General features: G+C 55.9%; 3 protein-coding genes across 7 annotated transcripts; 1 reads left to right on the top strand and 2 right to left on the bottom strand.

Annotated features, from left to right (window-relative positions):
* Positions 1–1,971: 1,971 nt before the first annotated feature.
* MRPL10 (mitochondrial ribosomal protein L10) lies at positions 1,972–10,420 on the bottom strand. Its single transcript, XM_084616095.1, has 5 exons — positions 10,342–10,420; positions 7,826–7,992; positions 6,555–6,719; positions 5,363–5,507; positions 1,972–4,173 (listed from the first exon to the last, which is right to left on the bottom strand). Exons 1-5 carry the CDS (start codon positions 10,382–10,384, stop codon positions 3,902–3,904), a joined length of 792 nt encoding a protein of 263 aa, XP_084472221.1. The 5' UTR covers positions 10,385–10,420; the 3' UTR covers positions 1,972–3,901.
* Positions 10,421–11,487: 1,067 nt separating this feature from the next.
* On the top strand, positions 11,488–18,480 carry LRRC46 (leucine rich repeat containing 46). Its single transcript, XM_084616061.1, has 8 exons — positions 11,488–11,790; positions 11,993–12,095; positions 12,576–12,684; positions 14,350–14,396; positions 14,935–15,044; positions 16,247–16,316; positions 17,441–17,616; positions 17,988–18,480. Exons 1-8 carry the CDS (start codon positions 11,742–11,744, stop codon positions 18,362–18,364), a joined length of 1,041 nt encoding a protein of 346 aa, XP_084472187.1. The 5' UTR covers positions 11,488–11,741; the 3' UTR covers positions 18,365–18,480.
* SCRN2 (secernin 2) lies at positions 18,450–25,200 on the bottom strand. 5 transcript variants are annotated; one of them, XM_084616057.1, is made up of 10 exons: positions 25,021–25,199; positions 23,955–24,072; positions 23,391–23,569; positions 23,050–23,231; positions 22,552–22,751; positions 21,713–21,928; positions 21,226–21,391; positions 20,344–20,524; positions 19,844–20,013; positions 18,450–19,161 (listed from the first exon to the last, which is right to left on the bottom strand). In XM_084616057.1, exons 3-9 carry the CDS (start codon positions 23,562–23,564, stop codon positions 19,855–19,857), a joined length of 1,278 nt encoding a protein of 425 aa, XP_084472183.1. In that variant the 5' UTR covers positions 23,565–23,569; positions 23,955–24,072; positions 25,021–25,199; the 3' UTR covers positions 18,450–19,161; positions 19,844–19,854. The 5 variants fall into 5 exon arrangements, with proteins under 5 accessions (XP_084472183.1, XP_084472186.1, XP_084472185.1 ...); XM_084616060.1 differs by lacking the exon at positions 23,955–24,072 and having other exon boundaries at positions 18,450–19,100; positions 25,021–25,200; XM_084616059.1 differs by lacking the exon at positions 23,955–24,072 and having other exon boundaries at positions 19,848–20,013; positions 25,021–25,200.
* Positions 25,201–27,738: the final 2,538 nt, after the last annotated feature.

Genomic DNA, 27,738 nt, shown 5'->3' with positions numbered 1-27,738 from the left:
AAACCCCAATTTTCTGCCAAAAAGCTCGGAAAATGTTCACCCTTATCTCGACTGCTACAGCAGCACAAAGTAAAGTGGAGAGAAGATTGGTCCCTCCAGGGAGACAGGACCCAAGCCCCTTGCATTTCGAAGATCAGAGTTAATATCGTCAGCTATCTCTGGAAGGGAGTAGGAAAGCACAGAAGCCACGGGAAGGAACTAAACTGCAGGGGCATCAAGGAGGATGGAGAATGAGGAATGTTGCTGATCCAATGGCTAAAACCAACCCCTGCTTCCAGCAGCTCTCTCTGGTCACCTGTTTTCATCAAAATAAACATAAAATGACTTTTTTTTTTTTTTTTTTTTTACACAAAACCCCCTTTTAAAAACAAAACCTTCCCCTCCCCTTCCCCCCCCCCCCCCCACCTACCTCAGTGCAGATTTCAGAGCTGTTATCACTCAGGTATTGTGAAGGGAGAAATCCAGTCAATTTGCAATGGGGAGCACCAGCAGAAAACGCCACGCGCCAAGCCCAATGGCGGAAGAATTTCCACTTCGGTGCCTTGTGACAAGTATTTTCTCTCTCTCCCCCACACACAGTTGTAGCAGTGGGGCACCCACTGAACAATCTGAAAATGCAGTACCACTGTTGATGTTTACAGATCACGTGCCATCCAGCAGGGTCTTTCACGGCTGTATCAGATCGGCGGGAGAGGGGGTGGGAAATGGTCTACAGTCAACCAAAAGGGTCATTAGCAGCACACACTGTTCTTTCCTGGCTGCCAAGCAGAGCAAAGGCATGAAGTAGACATTCGCCCACCTTGAGAAGGGGACCGGGCTGCCTCGTTAGTTCACTGTGCTTGGGACAGAGCTGTCACGGCCAGCCCCCTTTGATCTCCTGTCCCTAGCAGCCAAGGTCGCCAGGCGCAATCAGGCTCCCTATTGCTAATCAGGAGAGCACCACACTTGCTTGGACTTGGGTCCTCCATTCGGGAACAAGAGCCGTGAGTAGCGAAGGGATCGGCCCTCCCAGACTCCTATAGCAATGCTGAGGCTCAGGGATATCAAGTGATTTATGCTACAAGCAATAACAAAGGGAGCGAGCCTGAAGCAGCCTGGAAGATGCAGAGGTCTACAGGCCCCAGGGAGCATATCCAGGTACCCCTGTGAGAAGATGCAGCAGCTCCCTCTCAGGCAAAAGGATGGCCGTGCGGTTGTCAGGCAGGAAGTGGAGGCAGAGAGCTGGGTTCTGTTTCAGGCTCTGCCACATCCTGTTACCCTGAGCTAAGTATAACTCTGACATCAGTGTTGGTGGGAAGCAGAAAGACACAACACTCCACACACACAGGCCACTGCTGAGTAGAAATCCCCCGTGTCTAGGAGCAGGCCACGTCCCAGCTGTGCCTCTGTTTCCCCAGCAGACAACAATCTCCTGCCATCTTTCATACTGTTAAAGGGACTTGAGATCCTTGGATGGAAGGTGCTGGAGAAGTCCAAAGACTACTACCCTCCTTCACTCACTAAAGCAAAGACTGAACCCATTTACTGTACAGATTGCAAGAGGCACTGGTGCATGTAATCGCCGAGATCACCTCCTGACATCCAGAGAGTTTAGTGCATCTCGGAGTGCAGGAGAAGCTCAGGTTAACACCAGACTTTGCTCTTTAATCTCCCAGGAGACCAGTGAGATGCTCTGCCACCCAGGCTTCATCTGCTAGGAGAAGGATTCCCTGTGCCTGGAGACTCAGCAGAGGCTGAGTTAGTAAAGAAACTGGACCTCCTCCTCCCTCCCTGCCTGCGCTGGGCTGGGCTGAGGATCAGGGAGGCCTCTGTGCTCTGCCTAAAGAAGGCTTCAGGCCAGCACCCTGTGGCACCAACACCAAGTGGGTCATACTGCAGCTGGAAGGGAAGCCAGCAAAGGAGTCAAAGGAAGGGGAACAGCTTTGTAAAAATCCTAAGAGCAAAGCCTCAAAGACTCCCGCAGCCCAGACATTCTAGAAAACAGTGTTTATTAACGAGTCCTCCCATTTCACTCCCACAGCCAGGCTGGGGCCAGGCCTCGATGCTTTGCAAAGCTTAGTTCAAAGCACAGACGAAGGAGCTGTCCACAGGCGCCGGTTAACACTCAAGCCGGAACCCGCTTTCAGAGAGTTTTTCCATCTTTGGAGGCGGCAGGCTTGTCATTGCTACTGCCTGGCTCCAGTCCATGCAACTTTGTGGCCAAGGCTATCGGGGGAAAAAAAAAAAACGGGGGCCTACCCCAATAACAATTTAACTGGCGGCATTGACAATGTTAGGACAAAGCCTTTTCCAGAGCAGGCCTGTAGATTTATGCCATCCGCAGCCCTGCTTCAGTGAGGCACAAGTCCACTCACGTCAAGTGGTGTTAGTCCCATTTACATCAGGGCTAAAATCTGCCTCCACATCTTCAATTCCCCATTGCTACCCAGACCCTGCCAACAGCAGCGAAGAGGATAGATTGGCTGCCACTTGACTACACTATGAACGCTATTTTGCTAACGTCCCGCTGGCATGTGGGGCAGGGTGCCTGCCATTGCTCTTAGGAAGGCACTGGGCTGTAGCATTTCTGTGCCGGACTGAAGCACAGATGAGAGAGAAGCAGGAGGTTCACCCCGGGGGAGGACAGGCAGGGGCGGCCCATCTGAGAAAAATAACCAGGATAGTCAAGCTCTCTACCGTTGGGCCCCATCTGAAAGAACAGAGCTGTTAGCTAAAGCCGAGCTGTCCACAGGCGCCGGTTAACACCTTTCTTTTCCCTTTTTTTCCTCCTCGGTAAAATGTTTCCAACACAAATAAGATTGGTCTTAAAATATTTGCAGGATTTAATTGAAGACTCCAAAATCTTTCACAGTTTAACAAGAACAGATGCTCCCTTCCTCCCCCGAGAAATTCTGTTTTACAAAAAAAATAAATAAAAGCCATTATCCGTCCACAAAAATGTCTCCATAGAAAACGTCCATCCTGCTCTAGGGTTAACCACGAAGGGGACGTCGACACAGCAGCTGGGAGATATAATACCCTGCTGGGGCAGACATACGTGCACTAGCTCTGCTCAAGCTAGCACCTAAAAATAGCAGCGTGGCCACAGCCGCATGGACTAGTCACTCGAGTACAACCAAGGGGGTTGTGAGACTATACACAGGCGGTTAGCTCAAGCCACGGCGGACCCAGTGCTATATTTAGGGGGGAGCTTAAGCAGAGCTAACGTGTGTACATCTGCCCGCACTGGGAATTACACTTTCCAGCTGCCATGAAGGCATATCCCTCTCCGTTCTGTGTCCCGAGCATAGCCTGCTGTTTCAGTATCTTCTTCACTTCCGGTCTTAAAACAGTAGAGGAGTGTTACTGTGTGTTGTTAAACAGTTGGTGCCTTCCACCCTAGAGGTGGCTGCCTTTCTGTTCCCCTAATTGAGAGAGGGACTCTGAATTTCCCCATGTGCGTTCTGACCCCCAGAGCAAGTGATTCTCACAGCTGAATTGGTGGTGGTTGGAAAGCATACGCTACTACAAACAGTGTCCGCTCCACTCCCCACATCACAGAACAATCCTTCCCACTGAGGAAGACTCGGGATGATCCATCAGTGGCATTACCAGCTGACGAGAGGGGGCGTTACAGAAAGTGGAGGGAGGAATAGCTTCGCATGTCCAGGCTGAGAAACGGGGGGACTGGACCCACCTTGCAGACTCCACCCCCAAACAGTAGCACATTGCATTAGCACCAGTCTGACAGGTTAGTCCTCTAGGATCTTTTTCCTGCTATTTCTGTTGTTGGCTTAGACAGGCAATTGGCCTCTCCCACTAATCCCCACCCACCTGAGATGAAACTGGCAGGAACACGCTCCCTGCTATAAGCCTCTATGTACAGGATGTGGTTAATACACAGGGTGCCAGGGACCCGGCATCAAAGGCCCACAGAACTCTTGGCAGGCCCCAACTCAGCCTGGCCTTCCCCTGCCTTCCCATCAGTCTCCCCAGCTCCGCCACTTTGCTCTTTGATGTACTGGTCCAGCAAAGCCGTGAGGTGCACAGGGCTGTGATGCAGGAGAGCACATGTCTGGGATGCCAGGAGAGAGAGAGTGCCCACCACTTGCCCCTGGATGATTTCCATAGCAGGCAAATTGGAGTAGTTTACGACCCCCTGGTTGCTTAGGATGGTGTTGTCAATACAGGCACCTGAAAGACAAGAGAGGAGCAGAGACGGCTGAGTGCAAGATACTAGCTACAATGCAAAAGCTGGAAAGAGAGCCAGGGATCTCTTATTTTCCATGGGTGTGTTATGAAGGTGCTTGGTTATGGGAGTTTAATGCTGGTGACAGCTGCTGGATTTACAACCCTGGAGACCGTGTTGCCTTCTTTGCAGAGGGGGAAGGGAAAAGGTGATATGATTTGCTCGAGGTCTGGCAGCAAATCAGTGACAAAGTCAGGAAAAGAACCAGGGAGTTCCTGGCTCCTAGCCCTGCGCTCAGTTCAGTAGACAGGACCTAGAAAGCAGGTAGCAGCAGTGCGAGCTTCCCTGCCAAAGTGACTCAGACCTGACTTGAAGGTGGTCACTTTAAGGGGAGCGTGATCCTGGTCTCCAACTCTGCCAGCAAAGGCGGGAGGGGACATGCTAATGTGATGTGAGCACCTGCACTCAAACCAATTCATCCCCCTAGCAGTCATGAGGTGGTCAGGGCTTTGGATTGCTCCCATCCTGGACTGAATTTCAACCAGTGACCTAAAGAGCTCCAGCCTCTTCAGCTGTCCGGTAAACCGCCCCACATGCCCAACTAAACATATTTCAGTGTCGTTGTTTGCAAGCCTGGTTCAAAGTTGTTCTCTTCTGCAGAGACCTCTTTGTACAGTCACGGGTCCATGAGACCCAAGGAGCAATTCCCTCCAGCCTTCTGCCATCAGGGAGCTGCACCAGCCGGGCTGCCACTGGACTGTGTTAACACAAACCCCTCTTGAACCTGCTGGGGACAGAGGGCAAAGCAGCTGTGCCAAAGATACCCAGGCCAACCACCTAGAGACAGAAACTTTCCCCTCGCAGATGCATCGAGAGGTTATGTGGGCCACTGGACAGGGCACTGAACTACCAGGCGGGACACAGGTTCTATTGCCAGCCCTGGCAGTAGTAGTTTACTCAGAGCGATGCCATGGTTTTCCCTCGGTCTGTTTATTCCACCCACCCTTTCTCTTTTGATCATAAACTCTTTGAGGCAGGGGCTGCCTCTCACTAAGTGTATGTACAGCACCTGCCGCAAAAGGGCCCTAACATCAGTTAGCACCTTGAGACACCCCTGTAATATAAATAACAGTATCTGATGCTCTCCAAGGAGGTTGATCCAACAGATTGGCCTGATTGAGGGAGACTCCTTACCTAGGAGGTTTATCTGTGGCACGTTCTTCAGGATTCGCAACATTTCCTTCGCCTTGATTTCTGGGCTCACTAACATGAGACTGCAGCCCACAAAGAGAGGAAGGAGGTTCTTGTATTTGGATACTGAAAGGTAGGGTCTCACGATCTGAAAAAGGGAGGCAAACAGTATGTGAGGTAATAAGGAGAGAGAGATCTCAGTTAATTTATCACACAAAGGCTGAAGCCATCTTCAAAGCACCACAGGGACATTCGTTTCAGGAGCTCCATATTCAAATTAAGCCCTTTATCTGCCCAGATGAGAACAGACCTGGGCCCTCTTCGAAATCTGAGACCAGCAAATTCCAGACACCCATTAACCAGAATTTTCAGCACAAAACCACCTTGAAATTGGATTCATTTAGATCAAGTGGCCAGCACCATCAGTTCCCCAGTAGCCAGATGTTTTTCTGACATTCCCTCTGCAGTGCTCATAGTCACATGGCATGGCAATGTGTTTAACATGCCTGGTGTTCCAGGAAGAGGCAGAGGAGGGAAAGCTTACATCCTCCAGTAAATGAATGAAGAGATCGTGTGCTGACAGCTGCTTAGAAGCCTCACCGAGTGCTGAAATGCAGAAGACTATTTAGTGGGGAAGGCCAGAATGAGCATGTTATACTTGTGTGCAGTGTACTGCACTTGAAAACAACTGCATTCAGGAGCAGGTGGGAACCAGGCCGAAGCCCTCCATGGTTTGGGACCCAGCTGCCTCAGATCTCCCCATTCCCTAGGAAACATCAAGAGAGCCAAGCTAGATGTTGAGCTGTGGGCAAGGCATTCTGGTGCAAGATCCCGGTGGAACACGCTCCTTCTCGTGGTGTGCCAGAGCACACCGATCGTCAGGACAATGCAAGGTTCATCTTTTTTTGGCCAACCATTCGTTTGCCCTAGAAGCCAACCTCCACTATCTTAGCCCATCTGGTGCTTTGATGTAGACGGCACTTAACTCCAGATGAGGGTCTTTTTTTAAATACACGTAACAAATCCAGAAAACACAACAAAGGGCGCACAATAATCTCCACTCCCCCCTTTTTTTGGCAGTCTAGGGGCACAATCACGCACTGGGGCTTTGCCACAACCCCTTAAGAACTAAACCTTGCTCCAATAGGAGCAGCCTGCTGCGTTGGATTTAGCTGCTAGGCAGCTCCGACTGTACCTCATTAGGGAAGAACTTGACATGGATGTTGTGCTTCCTGAGGCGGTGTTTCATGAGCAGCATTTCCTCGCTGGGTATAAAGTTGTGCTGACACACGGCGATCATTTTACTGTCCCGGAATGTCTCCGTCACTTGCCGGCGTAACAGCTTTGCATAGCCATTCTCCTGGGAGAGGGAGAGCCGTATTTTTTACACACAACTGTCAAAGCCTAGATCTGGGGGAAACCTGGGGGCCACCCCGAAGCCTGCGCAGAGAGAGCAATTAAGCAAAAGAACTCTGCCTTTAGAGAGCTCCAGTCATCCAAGAACCTCAAAATGCTTCGCAGATGTGGGCACCATCCCCAGTTTACAAATGGGAGAACTGAGAGACAGAGATTTAGTGACTGGCCCATGGTCACACACAGAGTGAGTGGCAGGGCCAGGAATAGAACCAAGGAATCCTGACTCCCTGTTCCCCATTTTAGCTACTAGCCCATAGTACCATGTGAACTAGGGGTCTGATCCTGCACCCACTGACATCAACAGGCCATTAACTTAGCGAGGAGCTGGACTGGGTCCTTCACAAACAAAGAGCCAAGACGGGAAAGAGCAGAATGCAAAGGTTGAAGAGGCCAGCTCCAGAGAGACAGCATGGGCATAAGGCCTGATCTGAGAGATGCCAAACATCTCCAGCTCATACATGCTTCAGCAGGCGTGATCGGGATACCCAGCACCACTGATGAATCAGGCATGCAGCGAGCAGAAGGGCCGATCAGACCTTAAAGCCGAAGGGATGTAGAAATGCTGAGAAATATGGGAGATAGAGGCTTTGAGGGAGACCTATCACTCAAGAGGCTGGTAGAAAAAACAACAACAGAGCAACAAAAGGAAAGTCCAGACCCAACAGCAGCAAGGACAAGAAAGGGAAATCCAACTATAACCTGAGAAGGTTTCCTAGAGCCACGAATCCCCAGCGCCTGTAAGCGAGCCTCCCAGCCCGGGGCCAGAGGTTTGGGCTAGCAGGGCTCAAGGTAGGATGCTAAAAGGCTATGTAGGCTGGGGCTTGGGGTCTCAAGCCTGGGGGCACTGGGGGCTTGAGATGCAACGTCAAAGCATCTTCTACGCAGCTACTTTTAGCATGCCCAGGTGGGCCCTAATGACCAAGCGTTTCAACCCGGGCCGAGAGACTTGCTCCCAGGTGCAGGGTAGACACAGGCTAAATCTACAAGGTTTCTGTGCAAGACCAGAGCTGCTCGCAGTACAAGTGCTTCAGCCCCATGCTCAGCGCTTACCTCCTTGATTGCTCTGATGTAGGGAGTGACGCACTTCTCTGGGATGGCCGGTTTGGGGGCGATGTATTCAGTCACCGCCATCAGTTTCTGCCGCTCAAAGTGCATCGCTTTCCAGTGACGAGTGACTGACTTGGCATAGCGGACGATCTGCAGGGTGGGCAGCCAGCCTGGTGCAGGAAAGAAAAAAGAACGATGTAGTTCATAGAATCATAGAATATCAGGGTTGGAAGGGACCTCAGGAGGTCATCTAGTCCAACCCCCTGCTCAAAGCAGGACCAATCCCCAACTAAATCATCCCAGCCAGGGCTTTGTCAAGCCTGACCTTAAAAATATCTAAGGAAGGAGATTCCACCACCTCCCTAGGCAACGCATTCCAGTGTTTCACCGCCCTCCTAATGAAAAAGTTTTTCCTAATATCCAACCTAAACCTCCCCCACTGCAACTTGAGACCATAACTCCTTGTTCTGTCATCAGCTACCACCGAGAACAGTCTAGATCCATCCTCTTTGGAACCTCCCTTCAGGTAGTTGAAAGCAGCTATCAAATCCCCCCTCATTCTTATCTTCCGCAGACTAAACAATCCCAGTTCCTTCAGCCTCTCCTCATAAGTCATGCGTTCCAGTCCCCTAATCATTTTTGTTGCCCTCCTCTGGACTCTTTCCAATTTTTCCACATCCTTCTTGTAGTGTGGGGCCCAAAACTGGACACAGTACTCCAGATGAGGCCTCACCAATGTCGAATAGAGGGGAACGATCACGTCCCTCGATCTGCTGGCAATGCCCCTACTTATACATCCCAAAATGCCATTGGCCTTCTTGGCAACAAGGGCACACTGTTGACTCATATCCAGCGTCTCATCCACTGTAACCCCTAGGTCCTTTTCTGCCGAAATTCTGCCGTAGTTAAATGCGCCTCAGCTCCTGGGCCTTTGATCCCAAGTTGGACTGTGACCTGGGATGTTTAACAGGACCCCCATAAGGGATAAGTTCAGCCTGGCCCTGCCACTACAGACTGCAGAGGCGTTTCAGTAACTGAACAGCCCAAGATGCAAAGTTCTGACCCAGATCTGAAATTTGGGGGCAGGGGAGTGCGCAGGGGTCATATGAGGTTCGGAAGATCAGGACCCACTGCAGCAATAAGTGTGAAATGCCAAGTTTGGATTTACAGGGGGGAGGAAAGGAGGAGGGCAAAGAGATCAGCTCAGACTCATCTCTATCCCAGACCCAGCAACTCATCAGGTGCAGGCTCTCCCCAGATCTACAAGGCTGTAACTGCATGGGGGCTACTGGGATACAGGGAGTCCCCCATGGGTGGGGACAGTCACTGGAGCTTGTGGGGAGGGAGTTGTCAGAGGAGTGAGGAGAGTTACTGGGGCAATGCTAGGGATGGGGGTTCAGAAAGACAGAGGTGATGCTGGGGGTCTCTGGTGGTGTCAGAAGGGTGAGGAGCAATGCTGGGGGGGGGGAATCCAGAGAGAAGGGGGAATCTCTCGGGGGGGAGGGGCTGTTCAGCAGGGTGTGGGGGGGCAATACTAGGGATAGGGCTTCAGAGAGGTGGGGTGATGCTGGGGGTCTCTGTGGGTGTCAAGGGGTGGGGATCTCTGGGGGGGTTCAGAGGGGAAGGGAGCCCTACTGTGGGGTCTCTGGGGGTGTCAGGGGTGGGGGATCTCTGGGGGGAGGTTCGGGGGGGCCCTCCTAGGGGTCTCTGGGGGTGTCAGTGGGGGACCTCTGAGGGGGTTCAGAGGGGAAGGGAGCCCTACTGTGGGGTCTCTGGGGGTGTCAGGGGTGGGGGATCTCTGGGGGGAGGTTCGGGGGGGGCCCTCCTAGGGGTCTCTGGGGGTGTCAGTGGGGGATCTCTGGGGGGGTTCAGAGGGGAAGGGAGCCCTACTGTGGGGTCTCTGGAGGTGTCAGGGATGGGGGATCTCTGGGGGGAGGTTCAGGGGGGGCCCTCCTAGGGGTCTCTGGGGGTGTCAGTGGGGGATCTCTGAGGGGTTCAGAGGGGAGGAGAGCCCTGCTGTGGGGTCTCTGGGGGTGTCAGGGGTGGGGGATCTCTGGGGGGAGGTTCGGGGGGGCCCTCCTAGGGGTCTCTGGGGGTGTCAGTGGGGGATCTCTGGGGGGGTTCAGAGGGGAAGGGAGCCCTACTGTGGGGTCTCTGGAGGTGTCAGGGGTGGGGGATCTCTGGGGGGAGGTTCGGGGGGGGGCCCTCCTAGGGGTCTCTGGGGGTGTCAGTGGGGGATCTCTGGGGGGTTCAGAGGGGAGGGGAGCCCTGCTGTGGGGTCTCTGGGGGTGTCAGGGGTGGGGGATCTCTGGGGGGAGGTTCAGAGGGCGAGGGGGGCCCTGCTGGGGGTCTCCGGGGGTGGGGGAATCTCTGGGGGGTTCAAAGGGGGGAGGGGGGTCTCTGGGGGAGGGTTCAGAAGGGGGGGACCCTCCTGGGACAGGGCTGTCAGAGGGGCGGGCAGGTCTCTGTGGCCGGGGGCAGTTGCTGGGGTCGGCGGGCCCGGGGGGGAAGGTCCTTACCCGTCCTGCAGAGCCCCCGGCAGCACAAAGCCGCTGCCGCCATCTTAGCCGGGAAGAAGCCGAGGGGGGTTGTGGGAAGCTGGAGGACCGCCCCCCGCGCGGGGCTGGGTGGGGGGAGTTCAAGGGGCCGGGCGCACGAGGCTGCCAGCGCCCCCCAGGCCGGCAGGGGGAGCCCCCCCGCCCCTGGGAGCCCCCGGAAGCGCCTGTCTCCTAGCAACGGGCACGCGCTACGCGTATCCTCCGCCGCCTGCCCGGCCTTTCCCGGGGAGCCCCCAACTCTGCCCCCCCCGGCCCCTTCCCGGGGATCCCCCCAGTCCCCCCCGGGTATCCCCCCCCGGCCCAGGCTCTGCCCCCCCCGCCCCTTCCCGGGATCCCCCCGGCCCAGGCTCTGCCCCCCCTGCCCCTTCCCGGGATCCCCCCCAGGCCAGGCTCTGCCCCCCCGCCCCTTCCCGGGATCCCCCCCAGGCCCAGGCTCTGCCCCCCCTACCCCTTCCCGGGATCCCCCCCCGGCCCAGGCTCTGCCCCCCCGCCCCTTCCCGGGATCCCCCCCCGGCCCAGGCTCTGCCCCCCCTGCCCCTTCCCGGGATCCCCCCGGCCCAGGCTCTGCCCCCCCCGCCCCTTCCCGGGATCCCCCCCCCAGCCCAGGCTCTGCCCCCCCGCCCCTTCCCGGGGATCCCCCCGGCCCAGGCTCTGCCCCCCCCGCCCCTTCCCGGGATCCCCCCCCGGCCCAGGCTCTGCCCCCCCTGCCCCTTCCCGGGATCCCCCCCAGGCCAGGCTCTGCCCCCCCGCCCCTTCCCGGGATCCCCCCCCGGCCCAGGCTCTGCCCCCCCCGCCCCTTCCCGGGATCCCCCCCCGGCCCAGGCTCTGCCCCCCCCGCCCCTTCCCGGGATCCCCCCCCGGCCCAGGCTCTGCCCCCCCCGCCCCTTCCCGGGATCCCCCCGGCCCAGGCTCTGCCCCCCCCGCCCCTTCCCGGGATCCCCCCCCCAGCCCAGGCTCTGCCCCCCCGCCCCTTCCCGGGGATCCCCCCCGGCCCAGGCTCTGCCCCCCCCGCCCCTTCCCGGGATCCCCCCCCGGCCCAGGCTCTGCCCCCCCCCCGCCCCTTCCCGGGGATCCCCCCCCGGCCCAGGCTCTGCCCCCCCTGCCCCTTCCCGGGATCCCCCCCAGGCCAGGCTCTACTCCCCAGCCCCTTCCTGGTGGCTCCTGTCTCGGGCCCTGTCCCCACAGCCCTGCTGTCACACAGAGCGGCAGAGTGACCCTGAGCAGCGCCTCCCCTCCCCATCCCCATTTCTATGACTGTGGCCTGCTGAGGTGGGGACTGGGGTACAGGGGCCACGTGTCCCCTCCCTCTTCAGGCTGGCGAACCCACCAGAGGCCAGGCCCAGGGGTGAGTGGCCCGTGCAATGGGATCTCCCACTGCAGCAGAGCACCGTTGCCCTGGAGGGGCTGTGGGTGAGAGAAGGTTGCATGCAGGGGTGCAGATGGGGGGGTGTCAGGGTGGACCCCCCCCGCCATATATAGCACGGTCAGGAGTTTTTCACCGTGTTTAACCAAGGGCTGCTCCCAATGCAGTCCAAGGCCAAACTCCAATTGACATTGCTGAGAGCAGGATCAGGGACCCCAAGGGAATGTGGATCCCTGTGTTTGCTTCCAGACCTTCAGCAGAGCCCGGCAGGGGAAGGGAGGAGCATCACCAACTCTCTCATCGCCCGGAGGAACCTGTCCTACCCCGCAGAAAAAGAGACCCCAGAGAGCATGTGAGTGTCTGATCGCTGCTGAAATGGGATGTGAGGGATCAAAGAAGGGAAGTCCCTTGGAATGGGGGATGGGTGGGCACCCTAGAACCTAGCAGATGGGAAGGGAGATGGAATGATACTCCCTAGCTTTTACATAGCACTTTTCATCAGTAGGTTGCAAAGGATTTTTCAAAGGATGTCAGCATTATTATCCCCATTTTACAGATGGGGAAACAGAGGCACGGAGGTAGTGACTTGAGACACACACAGTAATGGGAGATCACCCTAATTACTAAGCGCATCCGGTTGCTATGCTCCTGCCACGACCCAGCAGGTTAAAATAAAGTTGTAGCTTTATTACAGGGAACTGAACATTGCTCTCCCAGCAGTCTGCGATCCTTCATTGTGAAGGAGCTCTCAGAAGGATCGCCTTTGCTCTTGGAGTCCAGCAACACCCGCAATTTGGCTATACAGAATTGTTCTGAACGCCTTTCTCCATAGATCCAAGGCCTTGGCGTCTCTGCTCACCATCCGCTTGGACAGGGAGAACATTTGCGCTATCAGCAACCTGCAGGGTCTGAGAGAGGTCCGCAGTCTCTACCTGCAACAGGTAAAGCACTTAGCATGCTCTTTAACCTGATCTGTCTCTCAGGCTGGGAGAAAGCACCCCCTGGAGATCAGCTCTGGTTTTTCACAGCAGCCAAACTCTCTTTGCACATCACAGTAAATTCCACTGTAAGCAAGAACATAGTTTGGCTTTGAAATAAGATCAGACTCTTTCCTTTGGCAAGCAATTGCTCGAGAATGCTGTGTGTTGGGGAGGGACACCCCGAGGGTGAGAACAGAGACAATGGCAAGTGTGTTAGGCCCAGACTTTATTTTTTTAAATATGTACTATTAATAGAAAAGTTTATGAAATATTTAAAAAAAATCACTGAACACGGTTTTGTGTTTTGATTTAAACATTTCCCTATAGCAACGGCCACCTAACCATCACAGCCTTGTGTCAGGGCTTGAAAGCCAGAAGTGAATACATCCAGACAGACACAATTAACAAAAGTCACAATGACTAGGGGCCTTCCACTCTGAGAGACAAGTGATCACAAAAAATAAACAAATGACTTAAAACCAACGAAAAGCAAATCTGATCTTTAATTCTTTTGCTCTTGATGATCTAAACTACGGAAGAAGAATCAGGAATTTAACCATCTAAGTTACACTGATAATAAGAACATTTCAGCTTTTAAAAATCTTACAGTCTTTGACCTTTAAAAGAGCTCCCTTTGGATTAATAAATAACAGAGTGGTGCTCTGCCTTCAGCCATCTGGCAAATCTGGCTAAGGTCATGTACATGTACAGGCCCCATACCTGCAATGGGATCCCTGCATGCTGCCCCGTTACAGAGCCCATTGATTTTGGGGTCCATTTGTGCAGCTCTGATTGCAGGATTGGGGTCTTGGGGCTGGTTTGCACTGGTAACTTACATCGCTATAGCTTCGTCTCTCAGAGCTGCGAGAAATCAACCCCTTGTGAGATGTAGCTATGCCAACCTAATCCCTGGTGTAGACAGTGCTAGGTCGACGGAAGAATTCTTCTATCAACCTAGCTTCCTCTCGGGGAGGTGGAGCGTGGGAGTATCTACACTGAAACACTACAACGATCAGCTGCTGTGCTGCTGTGGCCGTTTAGGTGTAGACATACCCTTAGACTCTGATCCTGCAAATCTGCACCTGAAACTCTTCCACGTGTCTTATGGAACTCAGCTGAGCTACCTCCCTGAGGAAAGCCGCACATGTTCGTAAAGGCTTGCAGGAGCTGAGTGATCCCTATGTAAAGGTTCCTTGTTTGGGAAGCTGGGCAAATCTAACCTGATTAACACTCGGCCACCCCACATGTGTGTTTCACACCTTATCGTCCTGACTGGAGAGTCTGCTCCCATGGTCTGATTTTTTGGCAAGTTATTCTTTCCTTTCTATTCCCCCAACCCCTGACCCTTATAAATCTGAGATCCTTTTGGAACTGTTCCCTGTGGAACAGCCAGCGCAGGACTAAGACTTGGGGAGTTCTGCGTTATAATCTCAGCCTTGCCCCTTATTTGTTTTGTGACCTTGGACAAGTCTCTCGCTACCTCAGTTTCCCTCATCTGTAAAATAATACTTGCCCAGCTAACTGCCCGGGAAGCCCCGAGGGCTAGTTAATATTTGTTCAGCACTGTGAACATATGAAGTGCCATTGTTCGTCTTCATTTAGTCAAGAAATCCTTTCATTTTTCAGAACCAAATTGAGACCATTGAGAATCTCAGCTGCCTTCCCAACCTCCGGTAAGTAGGGCTCTTAATGACATGATTAGCTGTACAGAGAGCGTGTATAAACAGCAGCTGTTGCACTGCAGTTTTAGTGGGGGGTGAATTTCCCAAACGCAGGCACGGCAATCAGAGGAAAACACCGGCTTTTCCTCAGGGAGGAGTGAGGATTGGGTGTAGTTAGTGACATCAGCAGCCTCATGGCAGTTTAACCCTAAGAACTTGGCCCCGGTTCTGTGGCACACAGGACTTTGACCTTTGGTTTTAACTTTTCAGGCACGCATCCCAACTAAATGCTTCTGCTTTAGAGACACGACTGTATCTGCCCTTTGACCTCCTTTCATTCCCACCGAAGGCAATGGCAGTTTTGCCATTGACTTCAGCAGGAATTGGAGCAGGTCCTTTGAGATCAGCACAAGCTCCATCTCGCTTCGCACAAGAGCACAATGCAGGTTTGATCAGATATAGTCCCCGCTGCGGAAGTCCCCAGCCTCTGTGGTTCCCCTTTGCATTCACTGACACAGCTTCTTCCACCCCCACTCCTCCCGCCCTGCAGGTTCCTCTCGCTGGCTGGAAACCGCATCCGTGCAGTGGAGAACCTCCAGGACCTCCAGGACCTGCAGTTCCTGGACCTGTCGCAGAACCGGATCGAGACACTGGACCCTGGTAGGAGCGGTGCAGGCAGCAGCCTCCGTTGGACAGGCTCAGACACACGCAGTTGGCTGCTCTTCCGTGCCTCCTCCTGCTTATTCCTCATTGCTCTTAACACGCTTCGAGGGTGGACCCCTCGTGGAATGTTGCCGTTATTGATAACTGGGCACGTCCCTAGCCTTGTCCAGCCAAGGATGCCAAAGCAGGAATAAACTACGACCACACATGGCAACACCACGAGCGGAGATACCGCACCGACATGGGAATAGCACATGCCGCACGTGTGTCTCCTGCCAAAAGAGCAGCTTCTTTAAAAAGCAAGAAGTGTGTGTTCGAGGGAAGGAATTCTTTATGCTGTTGTGAATCCAGCTTACATGCCACATCACGTTCCAACAGTCCTATGACATCGACTAACCTTGGCCGGGTTTCTAAGCTACAGCCCAATAGGCCGTCACATTTTCCCATGAACTCCAGGGCCTCGTTTACATTTTGTGTCCTGTTAAAGCTCTGACTCAGCAGAGCACCAACGCATGTGTTTTTCAGTCCCATTGACTTCAACGAACCTGAGCACGTACTTTGCTGAATCAGAGCGAGCTTAAAGTTTCTTTTCAGTTTCATTTGGGCAGGAAGCGGATAAGAGACGGCCATGGCCGGTAGTGTGGCTGTCTAACTCTTAGGCACAGTAGCCATTTCCCATGCGCTCCGCTTTTCAAAAACAAAGCTACACGCAGATTAATGACAAATCCATCGGGGTGTTCCCAGGGTAAAGTGTGGAATGAAACACTCTCTGGGCAGAAATGCTCTCCTACAATGTATCTCTTCTGTCCTAAGCAGGCCTCTAGTAATATGCACCGATGTGGGAAAAGCACGTGCAGATTGGCCTCTAGTTTGTGGCAGGGAGAACTGAGCAAGGGAACCTGGGTTTTTAAAGCTTAACAATGTAGTAGCAGGATACTGGGAATCAGGACTCCTGGGTTCTATCACACAATGGCTGTGTGATTTTTGAGAAAGTCACCGCTGTGCCCCAGTTTCCCCCGTGGTGAAAGGGGATTGATATTCCCCTACCTCCAAGGGGTATTGTGAGGCTTCAGAGAGCTCCAGAGCAGAGAGGGGTGGAGGGTTTCATTGGACCTGCAACCTAACAGCTCATCCACTTACTTAGCAGCTAGAGCTCAGATTTGCTACCTCACCTTCTTTCTTCCCTTTGGTCTGTGCAGATGAGCTGCCCTGGAGCCTCCGCATCCTGAACTTTTCAGGAAACAGATGCACCAGCCAAAATGGCTACAGGTGAGAGCGAGTGTGCGAAATCTCCCCTCCTTTGAGTCTCATGGGTGAGAACTAAAGCCCAGCTCCTCAAAGATAACCCCAGTGGGAGTTAGGCATCTAAATACCTTTGAGGATCTGGACCCAAGCACCTAATCCTGCTTCTCTTATATAACGGTCTCCAGTGCAAGCTGGGGATTGCTAAACAGGGTCAGGCTAGCTGTATACCTTCAACGGGAGACCCTCTAAGGATACACTTAAGCATCACAAGGAGTGGGGTTATTTAGATAGGCCCAGATCCACTAAGCTATTTAGGCTCAACTGCCACTGAAATCAGTGGAAGTCTGGAGCCTAAATACCTTGGAGCATGTGGGCCACTGTGCCCCGAGTTGAGGGCAAGACTGTGCCCCCAAAGGGCTCCCCCTATACCGAGATGTAGGGGCAAGGGAGATAGTGAACAAGCCCAGGGATTGAGTGGTGACAGTTGGCGAGCTTCCATGAGTTGTTTTCTGTTGGCTTATTGTTGTGTGATTTTTGTGTTTCTATCAAAATGCAAATAGTCTCTTCCTGCCCTGGGCTCTGAGGTCGTTTGACCCTGGCCTCACCCTGCCCGGCATTTATATTTACAGCCCCGGGTTATGCTTGTCTGAGTTAACCCTCCTCTCTTTTGTTTGGTTTGCACCACCTGCACTCGTCTGCTGCTCTGCCTTCCAGCAAGTTGAGATCTTTAAAGGCTCCCCCGCACCCAGTGGTGGCACATTATTTCCCCTGTGAGTTCTGACCCAGTGCCTCATGGTGGTGCGGGGGTGGGGCTATATCTCCATCTTACCCTCTCCAGGTCACTAAAGACCCCACGGCCTATTTTGCAGGAGCCCAGGATGTTAAACGGGTGTCCTCCCTAAATGCCAACTTGAGTCATTCCCTTTGGCCTCCCTCAATTCTTCCCCCATCTGCAATTTCAACTGGATAGCAGAATGGTCACTTTCTGCCCAAACCTGTTATATGGAGTTATCCCTGTTCGCTGCTGTGTTCCACCCCAGAGGTAGCTGCATTGCAGCAACGCTTCGCATGAGCCAGTGTGTGGGTGTGGTCAAAGCACTGTGGGATCCTCAGGGATGGAAGGCACAATATTGTTTTGGCCTTTCCAGAGAGTTGTTGCTCGGGGCCTTGCCCCATCTCATGAAGTTGGACACCCAGCTTATCCCCAGCTGGAGGGACCCTGACCCAACGGAGGAGGAGGAAGAGGAGGGAGCTTCTGATGACAGTGACTCTGAGGAAGATGATGATGTCCCTGAGCTGACTGGTCCTTTCTGTGCAGACAAAGGTGATCAAGCTGCTGCTGTCAGCCATGACCGGATTCTGCTCTTGGTACACATGGGTAAATCCAGATGAAGTCACCTGCCCCTGGATTTGCACAGACATGACAACAGGGTTGGGCTGTGTGCGTGAATATCGGTGCTGGTGAAAGGGGCTGATCTGACAGTCCTCACCTTCCAAAGATGGGGAAAACCCCTCCGCTCTGCAGCACTTTGCAGGATCCTAGCTGAGGGCTAGACACACCATGGTCCCCTGTCACCACCAGGGGCATGCTGTGCCGTAACAGACAGGAGCCAGTTTAATGAGCCTGCCCCACATGCTGGTCTGCTGGCTGCAGAGGGGGATTTGCTCTAACTTTTCCCCCTCTCCCCTGCGCAGAGTTCTTTATGGGTCTCCACCAGGAGCTGGCTGGCCGCTCACAGAGGAGGAGACAGGAGGCGCTGAGTGAACACCAGGCCCGGCTGGAGGAGCTCACAGAGCGCCAGAGACTGATGCAGCCACCAGGACATCTGTGCCCAGGAAGCCGGGAGGGCCGCCTGGCACCTAGCCCAGCGGAGGAGGGAGCTGCAGGAGGGAGATCGCCAGCCCCTGGGCTGCTTGAGCCGCACCCCAAACCCAAGTCAGGAGACTCTACGAGGTCTGGCACCCCACGCACTGGCGGGCAGAGCAAGCACGGGAGCAGGGCCCGCCTCAAGCCCCTGAAAGGGGAAGCTTCCACCACGGTTAAAACTGCAGCCAGAGCAACAAAGAAATGACTGATGCCCAGCCAGCCCCCGCTGCAAAGGCGCACGGGGGACTGACCGCGCCGGCCCCGACAAAACAGCACAGTGGCGTTTGCGATTGAAATGTAAAACCTCTTTATTTCACCTCAGTCTGTCTGCCTGTGGGCTTCTGTCCTGCGCTCCCTGGCGGGGGTGGGGTTAGCCCTGCACAGCATCCCAGCTCTGTACAGGCCAGATAGGTGGGGATCATCCCCCTGCTACGGAAGGGGAAAGTGACCCGAACGAGGTCCCTAGGTGAGTCTGAGAGAACCCAGCTGTCCTATGCTCTAACCATTAGGCAGTGTTTCCTCTTAGGAAGAAGCAAGGTGGGCCCTGTTAACCCAGCCACCACATTCAGCTCCATCTAGCTAGCTGAGGCTCTCCCCTTCCCAGTCCCACGGAGTCTGGCTCAGGACAGCTGGCCTGTTCAAGCTACTGAAGCTCCGGACTCTTCATGGGAGTGACAACTCATGCAAGTTGAAAGGAGTGGCAGGCGCCCATTCCAGGGGAGGGCTGTCCACAGCTACAGGCTGGGAAATGCCAGGCGGAGGGTCCAGAAAGGGCACCATGCCAGAGCAATAATCCCGGTGGTGCAAAGCCACTTCCAGTCCAGTTAACGCAGCCGGAGAGAATGGCAGCGATCGGATGTGAGGTTAAGAATCAGGATTGGAGCAGATGGGGCAGCAGCAGCAGGAATTAAGGTTCTCCTGTTCCTTTGAAATGCTCCATGCTGAAAGGAAAGCAGGGGAGAGAAGCAAGCAACCTCCAGACAGGGTAGGCCAGGCAAGGCTCTGAAACAAACCAAGAGGAAGGGTGTCCTTTCATCAGCGGCTGGGGGTGGCCGCAAGGTGACCATGGCTCAGCCACACCTATTCTCCTTTTTATGAGCATAAGAAGACCCCAAGTCCCAGAATGCAATGCTCTGCCTTGCTTTGAGCAACCCAGTTCTGTTGCATGGTGGACCCTGTAGTCTCTACTGGCCATATATCTCTGTTAAGGATGAAGGAGCTTCAGGTTCCCAAGAGGAGACCATCGAGATCCCAGTGACTGATCAATGTAACCCCTCTGTGACGTGCTTCCCCGATCCCATAAATAAATGGAGCTGTTCCAGGCTGACACTCTCCCAGCCCATGGCACACAGACCCTGCCCTTAGGGACAGGTATTAGACCACAACGTTGTGCCTTTCACGTGGATACTGGGCCATGGGGCAATGCCACACTGTTTCCCATGAGCCTTTGCTCCATTTCATTCCAGGCCACAGCCCAGAGCGGCTCTGTCTAGGACAGGGATGTTAATGAGCACAGAGGCAAGGGGGGAGCCAGTGCAGACAATACCCCAAAATGGACCTGCAGTCAGGGAGCACCAGGCAAAATAGAGGGGTCCCCCGAATAGAGCCCAGAGGGGTGCAGCCCACAATCTATGAACTCTGCAGCATCTTTCTCCTTCCCCTACCCACCCACCCTGAAACCCACCTGCCTCGGGCTTATTTGTAGAACTTGATTTCTGTGTCCACACAGTCAAACAAGAGGTCAGCCAGCTCCTCTGGGTCAAGAGTGATACCGCCGGCCAGGATTTCCTTCATGGCCTCCAGGCCCTGCCTCTCCAGATCCTGCATGGTTTGCTGGAGCTTCTGGCCTTGCTCCTGTTGGACAGGGTCAGTGGAGAAGAGAGAGATGTAAGAGACACATACAGCCTAAGCCACTGCTCATGGGGATGGTGTAGATCCTGAGTGAGTCCAAAGTCTAATTCCATCCACTCCACCTCCCAGAAACACCCTGCTGATCTCAGACAACCCAACCCCAGTCCTCCCACTGTACTGCTGGGAGCTCTGCAGCCCAACTGGCTCCCAAGAGAGAACCCTCCCAGGGCTGGGGTGATGGGCAGTTAGCACCAGGCGAGGCCATCAGGAGCCTCGCTCAGCATTTGAGAGGGAAGCAGAACCCCAGGGTACGAGCCCAGGGCACTCAGTTACCTGGCTAGTCTCCACGAGACCCAGTGCTGCCTGATGTGCCTGGTAGAGCTCATGTCTCCGATCAACTCTGCTCTGGAATCGAGGGACCTTCTGGACGGGGTCCTTGTCACCAAAGCTCGGAGACATTGCCTTTAGGACTGGAGTCACGTTGGCGACGAAGATGAAGGGCTTGAATACGGACCTGCCCGGGCAGGAGACGGGAGCAGAGACTGTTAGGGGTGTCTCTGCAGCCCCACAACATCCTTGCTGAGACGTTCCCCGGCAAAGTGGGTTTCGGGCAGAGGTTGCCAGGGATCTGCCTCCTGAGCAGCTCATGCCCACAGGGGAAGTGAACAGCAGGACAGTAGCACTGCCAGGGTTGAGCCAAAAGTCTGCTCTGCAGCTGAGCTGGGGGCGCCCCGGGGCAATGGGGCCGGATGCTAGTAGGGTAGCGTAGATGACTCGGCTGGGACGCTGTCGGGTTCCCCATTTAAGTCTCTATCCCTGAGCTCCCAGTGACTTCCCATGCACTGAGCACTCTTAGGGTGGAGCCCTGGCTTCTCATTGAAACAATCCCAGGTCAGTCTCCGCCCGGGATCCCCCTCGGACATCTGCAACGGGCACTCAGCAGACGGTTTCGTTGCTGCCGGGCAAAGGGCTAAACAGGATGGAAAGGGCTCCTGGTTCAAAGGCTCTCATGACGTTAATGTGCAAACAGAGGGCCCGATCCTGCCACGGGCCAAGCATCCTCGGGGAAGTTGCTGATGGTTGAGAACCCTCAGCACCTTAGACACAACGGGTCTGTTTAATTTTCACACACTGTCTTCTCCCAGCCTCCTCCGACAGCCCGGAGCCAGGGGCTTTCCAAGCACAGCAGGCCCCTTGGGCAGCACTGGTACTAACCTGGAGGGGTCGGGCGTGGCTGTGAAGAAATGCACGCAGGGCAAGGCGGGGTCCTGAGGGAGGATGGACACCATGCTCCCCGTGGTGCAGAAGCCCTCCGAGTCCACGCAGATCCCACTGGCCTTGTCCCGCAGGATGTCCATGATGGTCTCCACCGTGATGCGGCCTAGCAACACCAGGGGGGAAGAGATGGAAGATCAATGGGCAAGTAACCACTGGGTGGTTCATGCTTCCCATCAACCAGCAGCAGGTCAGGTCACCATATTTGTGGCCAATGAGATGACACCAAGTGGTTGCTGGATGACCCAGAGTCTGGATGACCCAGGACCCTGCCTCTCCTGATTGCTAGGTGCTTCCGCTGCCAACCAGCTGCTCCCATCCCATTGGGCAGGGAGACACTGAGCACCAGGAGACCGGCTTCGATCCTTCCCGTGGATGGTACCGGGTTGAGGCACCATGTTGGCACAGCCCCACCCCCCGCACCCACCTGCATGCTGCTGCAGCAGCTCCTTGCCAGCGCAGAACCGGGCCTTGGCCGCCTCCATCCGCACGGGCTGGTGGGTCAGAGAGAAGACCTTGCTGAAGCTGAACTCCCCGTCCCCGCTCCACCAGCCCTGGCTCTGGGCATGGCGCCTCAGCCCCGCATGCTCGGCGGTGATATCCGTGCCGATGCTCAGCTGGTTGGAGATATTCCGGGTCCCTTCTGCAACAAGATGTGGCTTTGGTGAAGAGGGAGCTATACTGGTGGGACAGTAGCCATGAGGGCTCCCAGCCCAGGGCCCTTCCCAAGACCTGACACCTCTATCCACCCATCAGAACAGGCAGGAGTAGGGCAACCATCCAGGAAACCCCCCGACCCAGAGAGACACCTCTCGAGGCGTGAGAATAAAACAAGAGTCACGTCGCCGCCACGGCCCGCTCAATCCTTGGCCTTTTTGCTGGCATCACAAACAAGTGGGCTGGAGGTGGCTGTGAGGCGAACTGGGTTGAGACCCACCAAACTCATCACACAGGCCGCCAAAGCAGCTGCAGATAGGAACAAAGTTTGGTAACCAGCAGCCTCAGCTGGACTAGGACTGATCGGCAAGAGGTGAAAGGCCCCACATTTATCTGAGCTGTCCAGGCCCCTATACCCCAGATCGTCTCCCAGTAGAACTTTTCTTCCATCCATCCCTGTGCAAACACTATCCCTGCTGAGGCTGGACTAGCAGCTCCCCCACAGCACCTCCTGCTGGGACAAGCTGGGACTGCAGGAACAGAGCTCCCTGACGCCCCACTTCCAGTATATCCAGGACTTCTGCCTCCCCGGGTATTCACATTGCTCACCTCGGATCCTCTGGGCTGCCCAGTACCGGCCGGCTGTCTCCAGCACCCAGGCTTCGCTCCGGTCCGCCAGCAGGAAGGTGTTGTGATAAATGAAAGGGGTCGGCTCCTCCTTGCAGCTGCCGCCCTGGCCGTAGCACTCCAGCAAAGCCGTGATGGCCTGCAGGGCTTCGTGAGCCGAGCTGCCCCGCTCCAAACCCAGCCTGCGGCAAACAGAGCAGCTTTGAAGAGGGGGTTTGGGGGGGGAGCCATGGATCTGCGCTCTGCCCCTCTCCAGGCACAAGCCCAGAGGATCCCCCCAGCACATCCAGAGAATTGCGGGGGTGTGAGAGGGAGGCAAACAAGCGTGGGCAGCAGGCAGCTGCCCCAGGACTGAGCCGGGCAGCTCAAAATATCAGATCACAGCCCAACAGAGGGGGTTGGACTCAACACGTCCAGCTGATCAGGGGGGCGGCGACACGACATAGCACCCGTCTCCCACGCCCGCCCGGCAACTCTCACCTGACCAAGTCCATGCCCAGCAGGGCCTCCTCCTCCCCAACAGGCTCCTTGGTCCACACCCCTTCATTCCCAATGCAGACGCCGTGCTCATTGGCTCCCATCTCAGCGCCCCACAGCCAGGCGGGGCGGCTCAGGATCACCGCATGGGTCCTCTCTGCCTGCTCGACCTCTATGTACGTACACTAGAAGCAGGGCAGGGGGAAGAAAGCACAGACGACTGGGTTGTGGACCTTCAAGAAAGGAGACTCCCTCTCCTTAATACAGGGGCTCAGATCCCCGTCTTTTCCACCCAAAACTGGGTCCCAAACTCTGCCCCCAACTCCGGCACATGGTCCTCTCACCTTGAGCTTTGCCCCCCTGGCATAGGTTGCAGCAGGGAGATAGACGACTTCCTGGACCTCATCTCTAGGCCGGTCTGAATTTTTGCCAAAGATCACGGCCCGGGAGGCGGTGGCGGGAGGGAGGGCGACGAAGCAGTCGCAGGAGGAGGGCGCAGGGCGGTCCTGCTCGGCCATCCTAGCTAGGAAGAGGAAGAGACAAGGTGAGTCGGGGTCACCCCGTCTCAGCCATTTCTCAAGTGGGTCTCCCTGCCCCGCGCTGGAGCAGGCCAGCAGCTGGGAGCCATCAGCACCTGTCACAGAGGAGTCCCAGGGCATCCCCCTACCCTGTTCACCCACCCAGCCGCCTCGCACTGATTCCAAAGCCACCCGCTGCGGCCAACAATTAAGCCGTGATGCGCTGGCCCAGGGCGGGTGAGCGCCCGTGAACAGGCCAGCCACGCTCAGGGCGGCTGGGGACTTCTCCTGCCCCGGATGACGTCATGTCCCCATGAGCTGGGTCACCCCCCTCCAGCCCCACGGGTGCCACAACATCCGACTGTAGACACCCCCAGCTGCGGAACTCACTCGCAACTGGACACCGAGTCCGGCCAACACCCCCCTCCGGGACCTAGGGCCCGGGGCTCCTGTGGTCAGAGGAGCTGAACCCAGCGGAGAGGCCTGGGCAGCTTATTCCTCCACAGCTCTGGAAAGGAAACACGGGCTGAGGATTAGAAGGAAGGTTCGGGGTCCCTGCTGCAGATGTGAGGGAGGCACAAAACATCCCAGCTCCCAGTGACGGGGGGCCCAGGAGCTCGGCCTAGGAGCTCAGCCCAACAGGCCTGCGGACGAGCGAGCTTGTCCCCCGCTCAGCTGCGAAAGGGGATTTGATCCCCTGCGTGGAGCTACCCCCATTACAGCCCTGCTGCCCCCCGGCCGCCCTTTGCCAACAGGGGCTGGAGGGGAGAGGCCCTCAGGCAGACTGGCTGAATCCAGGCCAGCCGGGACCAAAAAACAAAGGCTATTTTGACTGGGATTAAAAACATTTGAGATTAAACTGTCAGAGCAGAGATGCACCCCCCTCCACCCAGACCCAAGCCCAGGGACAGCAGGGCCCACTGGCCACAGCATGCCCACGGCTCAGCCGTATCTCCCTCTCCGCAGCCCTCCCCCCCGCTTCTTTTCTCTCTTACTCCCGACCCCCAGCCCCGAATTGCACGGGCCTAGGGGTCGCCCCGCACCTCCCACAACATTGCACGGTGACAGGCCTAGAGGTCTCCCCCATGCCCACATTGCACGGGCCTGGGGGGGGTTCTCCCCGCACCCCCTCCCCCACATTACACGGGCCTGGGGGGGGTCTCCCCGCACCCCCTCCCCCACATTGCACGGGCCTGGGGGGGGTTCTCCCCGCACCCCCTCCCCCACGCCCGCATTGCACGGGCCTGTGGGGGTCTCCCCGCACCCCCTCCCCCATGCCCGCATTGCACGGGCCTGTGGGGGTCTCCCCGCACCCCCTCCCCCACGCCCGCATTGCACGGGCCTGTGGGGGTCTCCCCGCACCCCCTCCCCCATGCCCGCATTGCACGGGCCTGGTGGGGGTCTCCCCGCACCCCCTCCCCTACATTGCACGGGCCTGGGACGGGGGTCTCCGCACCTGTCCAGCCTGCCTCCGCTCCGGGGTCTGCGCCCCCCGCCGCCGGGACCTTCCGCGGCTCGGAGCTGGCAGCGGCGGCGCCCTGTGGCCGGAGGCTGCTAAGGCAGGAGCGGGGCGGAGCTGGGCTGAGCACCGGCCCTGGGAGCTGGGGGGAGCAGCGCCGTTTCCTGCTCTCCGCGTGCGCGACTTGACCCAGGGACACACCAGGCGTCACCCCGGGCTGGGCCGGCCCGGAGCTGGAGCTAACCGCACCGCTAGGAGGCGCCCTTGCACCCGAGCCAGCCCTGCTCCTCCTGGCCCGGATCAGGCGCTCCCGCGGCTCCGGAGGAACCCAGGCTACGGACTGGCTGGGATTCCCCTAACACCCCCCCCATGGACTGAATACGGGGGGACCCCTACCTAACACCCTCATGGACTGAATGGGGGTCCCCGAGCTAACACCCCCTTTGGGAAATGAATGGGGTCCCCTAGCTAACACCCTCATGGACTGAATGGGGGTCCCCCAGCTAATACCCCCGTTTAGGACTGAATGGGGTCCCGTAGCTAACACCCTCATGGACTGAATGGGGGTCCCCAGCTAACAGGGCAGGGATGGTCCCTCTTAGCTTAAATCTGTTTTCCAATCAACTCCTCCTTTTGCCTTTGCGAGGTCAGGGCAGTTGCACCTGCCAGAGAGACCTGTTTTCTCTTACTCCCTTGTGTCATTCGCTTTTCCTGTCTCACCCCTTTCGCTCCCCCGCACACCTCTCCGGGGTCGGTCGCACGCGTCATGCACGCCCCAGATCAGTGCGTGCAAGTTACACTCGCTTGTCACGCCCGCCTCCTAGCCGGCTGACACCTGCTTCGTAACACACACTCTGTGTGAAATCCCTCCCAGGTCCGCTTGGAGACCGGATGGGAACGGCGCCCTCCTACTGCAGGCCTGACCGGGGCCCAGGGAAGGCAGGAAAGTGGCCAGAGGATGACAAACAAGAGGGCGAGGAGGAGAGAGGGTGGAGAAAGTGAGAGACACTCCCCGGAGAGTTGGAGTCACTTGCTCCTTGGCCGACTCCCTGCACGTGCTCTTGTTGCTTCATCCCAGGGTCCCCTGCTTGCGGACCAGTTCTGCCAGGCTCGGGTTCCCTCCGGCATCAGCTCCGCGTCCTAGGCCGGAAACGCCTGCCAGGGCTGCAGCGGGAGACAAGGCTGCTCCCTGATTGCTGGCCCCCTTTGAGGTCAATGCAGCAGGCCTAGCCCCACGCAGGGCCCAATTGTGGGATCCCCGAGTGGTTCTGCCTTGGGGAAGGGGTGTGTGGGGGAGAGATGGTGCAATCTCTGCTCAGGTCTCCTCCAGACCCATCTTGTGGGTAATGAGGGGAAGGGGGGCTGCAATCTACAGTTCAGGGACAGGGCCCCAGGCTCCCACCTCCGCACTCTCTGGGGGTCACAACATATTGGTCAGTCCTGATTCATCCAAAGCATCTTTAATGTTGCAATGGGCTGATAGAGAGATGTAGGAGTCAGCCAGATCTGCCCTGGGGGTCCATGACCTGCCAGGTCAAAGGGCATCTGGGGGTGGGTGACCTGCTTCCTTCTACCCCTCTCCCCAATCTTATGGGGACTAGGGGCACTCTGGGAGTCACCCAGGCTTTGGCTGGGCTGCAGCTGCTGGGGTTGGCGAGGCCAGCTGTCCTGGCCAGAGCCCCCATCTGAAGAGTGGAGGGGAAGAAGACTCAGCAGTAGAAAGAGTGGGATCTAGCAAGGAAATTCCTGAGCCATGCCCAGGCAGGCCGTTCCAGGCGCAGACGCCCCCTTCCTCCTCCCCATTCACATTTGGAAATCTTCAGCTAGGAGAGGGAAAAAATGTTTCCAAAATTACATTGTATAATAGCTTCTGTCTCTGGCTGCGCATGGAACTGTCTCTCTTGGAGCAGACGTAAAGCAAAGGACTTCACTAATCGTTGTCATTTTTACAGGAGGTGGGGCATTGTAACCCCATTGTTCTTGCCAAATTACACCCAGGGTAATTACATTCTACCTCTTTAAATTCTCCCCTGCTATTTCAATTGGTTATTGTAGTATGGTGTTGCTGTGCGCTGTTAAACCAGCTGCAGCATTCCACCCCAGAAGTGGCTGCATTTCAGTGGCATGTAAAGCGAGCCCTCTGTCTAAAGCACATTGAGATCCTTCAGGATGAAAATCAAGATGGTTACTAGGGCTCAGCAAGAATAATATTTATTCCAGGCTGGCAAAACCATCACCAAAATTTGCCAGCCCATGCACAAAATTGTCTCGGTCCGAGGGTGCCAAAAGCGGGACTGGTCACTAAAGGGACTTTGTGTGGCTGTCAGACAGGACTTGCCCAAGGTAAACTGAACTTTGCGAGGCTGACATTCTTCTAGAGACACGATGATTATCATTGATAGGAGGCCCCAATCCAGATTATTGAGAGAAAGGGTTGTTCAGGGCTATGGGCCCAGGAGACCTTGGTTCAGTACTGGGCTCTGACACAGAATGGCCCAGCCACTTAGGCCCATCTCCTCAAAGGTATGTTAGGATTTTCAATACTTTTGAGGATCTGAGACTTTCTCGTTCTGTGCCTCAGTTTCCTGCCTGTGAAATGGGGATAATAAAGCTTCTCACTTCTTGTCTATGTGGATTGTAAACTCTTTGGGGCAAGAACTGTCTCTACTACGTGTTTGTACAGTGCCTAGCACCATGGGGCCTTGAGCTCAGTTG

Source organism: Lepidochelys olivacea, assembly GCF_965140295.1.
Source record: "Lepidochelys olivacea isolate rLepOli2 genome assembly, chromosome: 27".
NCBI classification, from domain to species: domain Eukaryota; kingdom Metazoa; phylum Chordata; order Testudines; family Cheloniidae; genus Lepidochelys; species Lepidochelys olivacea.
Note: the sequence above shows the minus strand (reverse complement) of the source record. Positions and strands in the feature narration are given on the sequence as shown.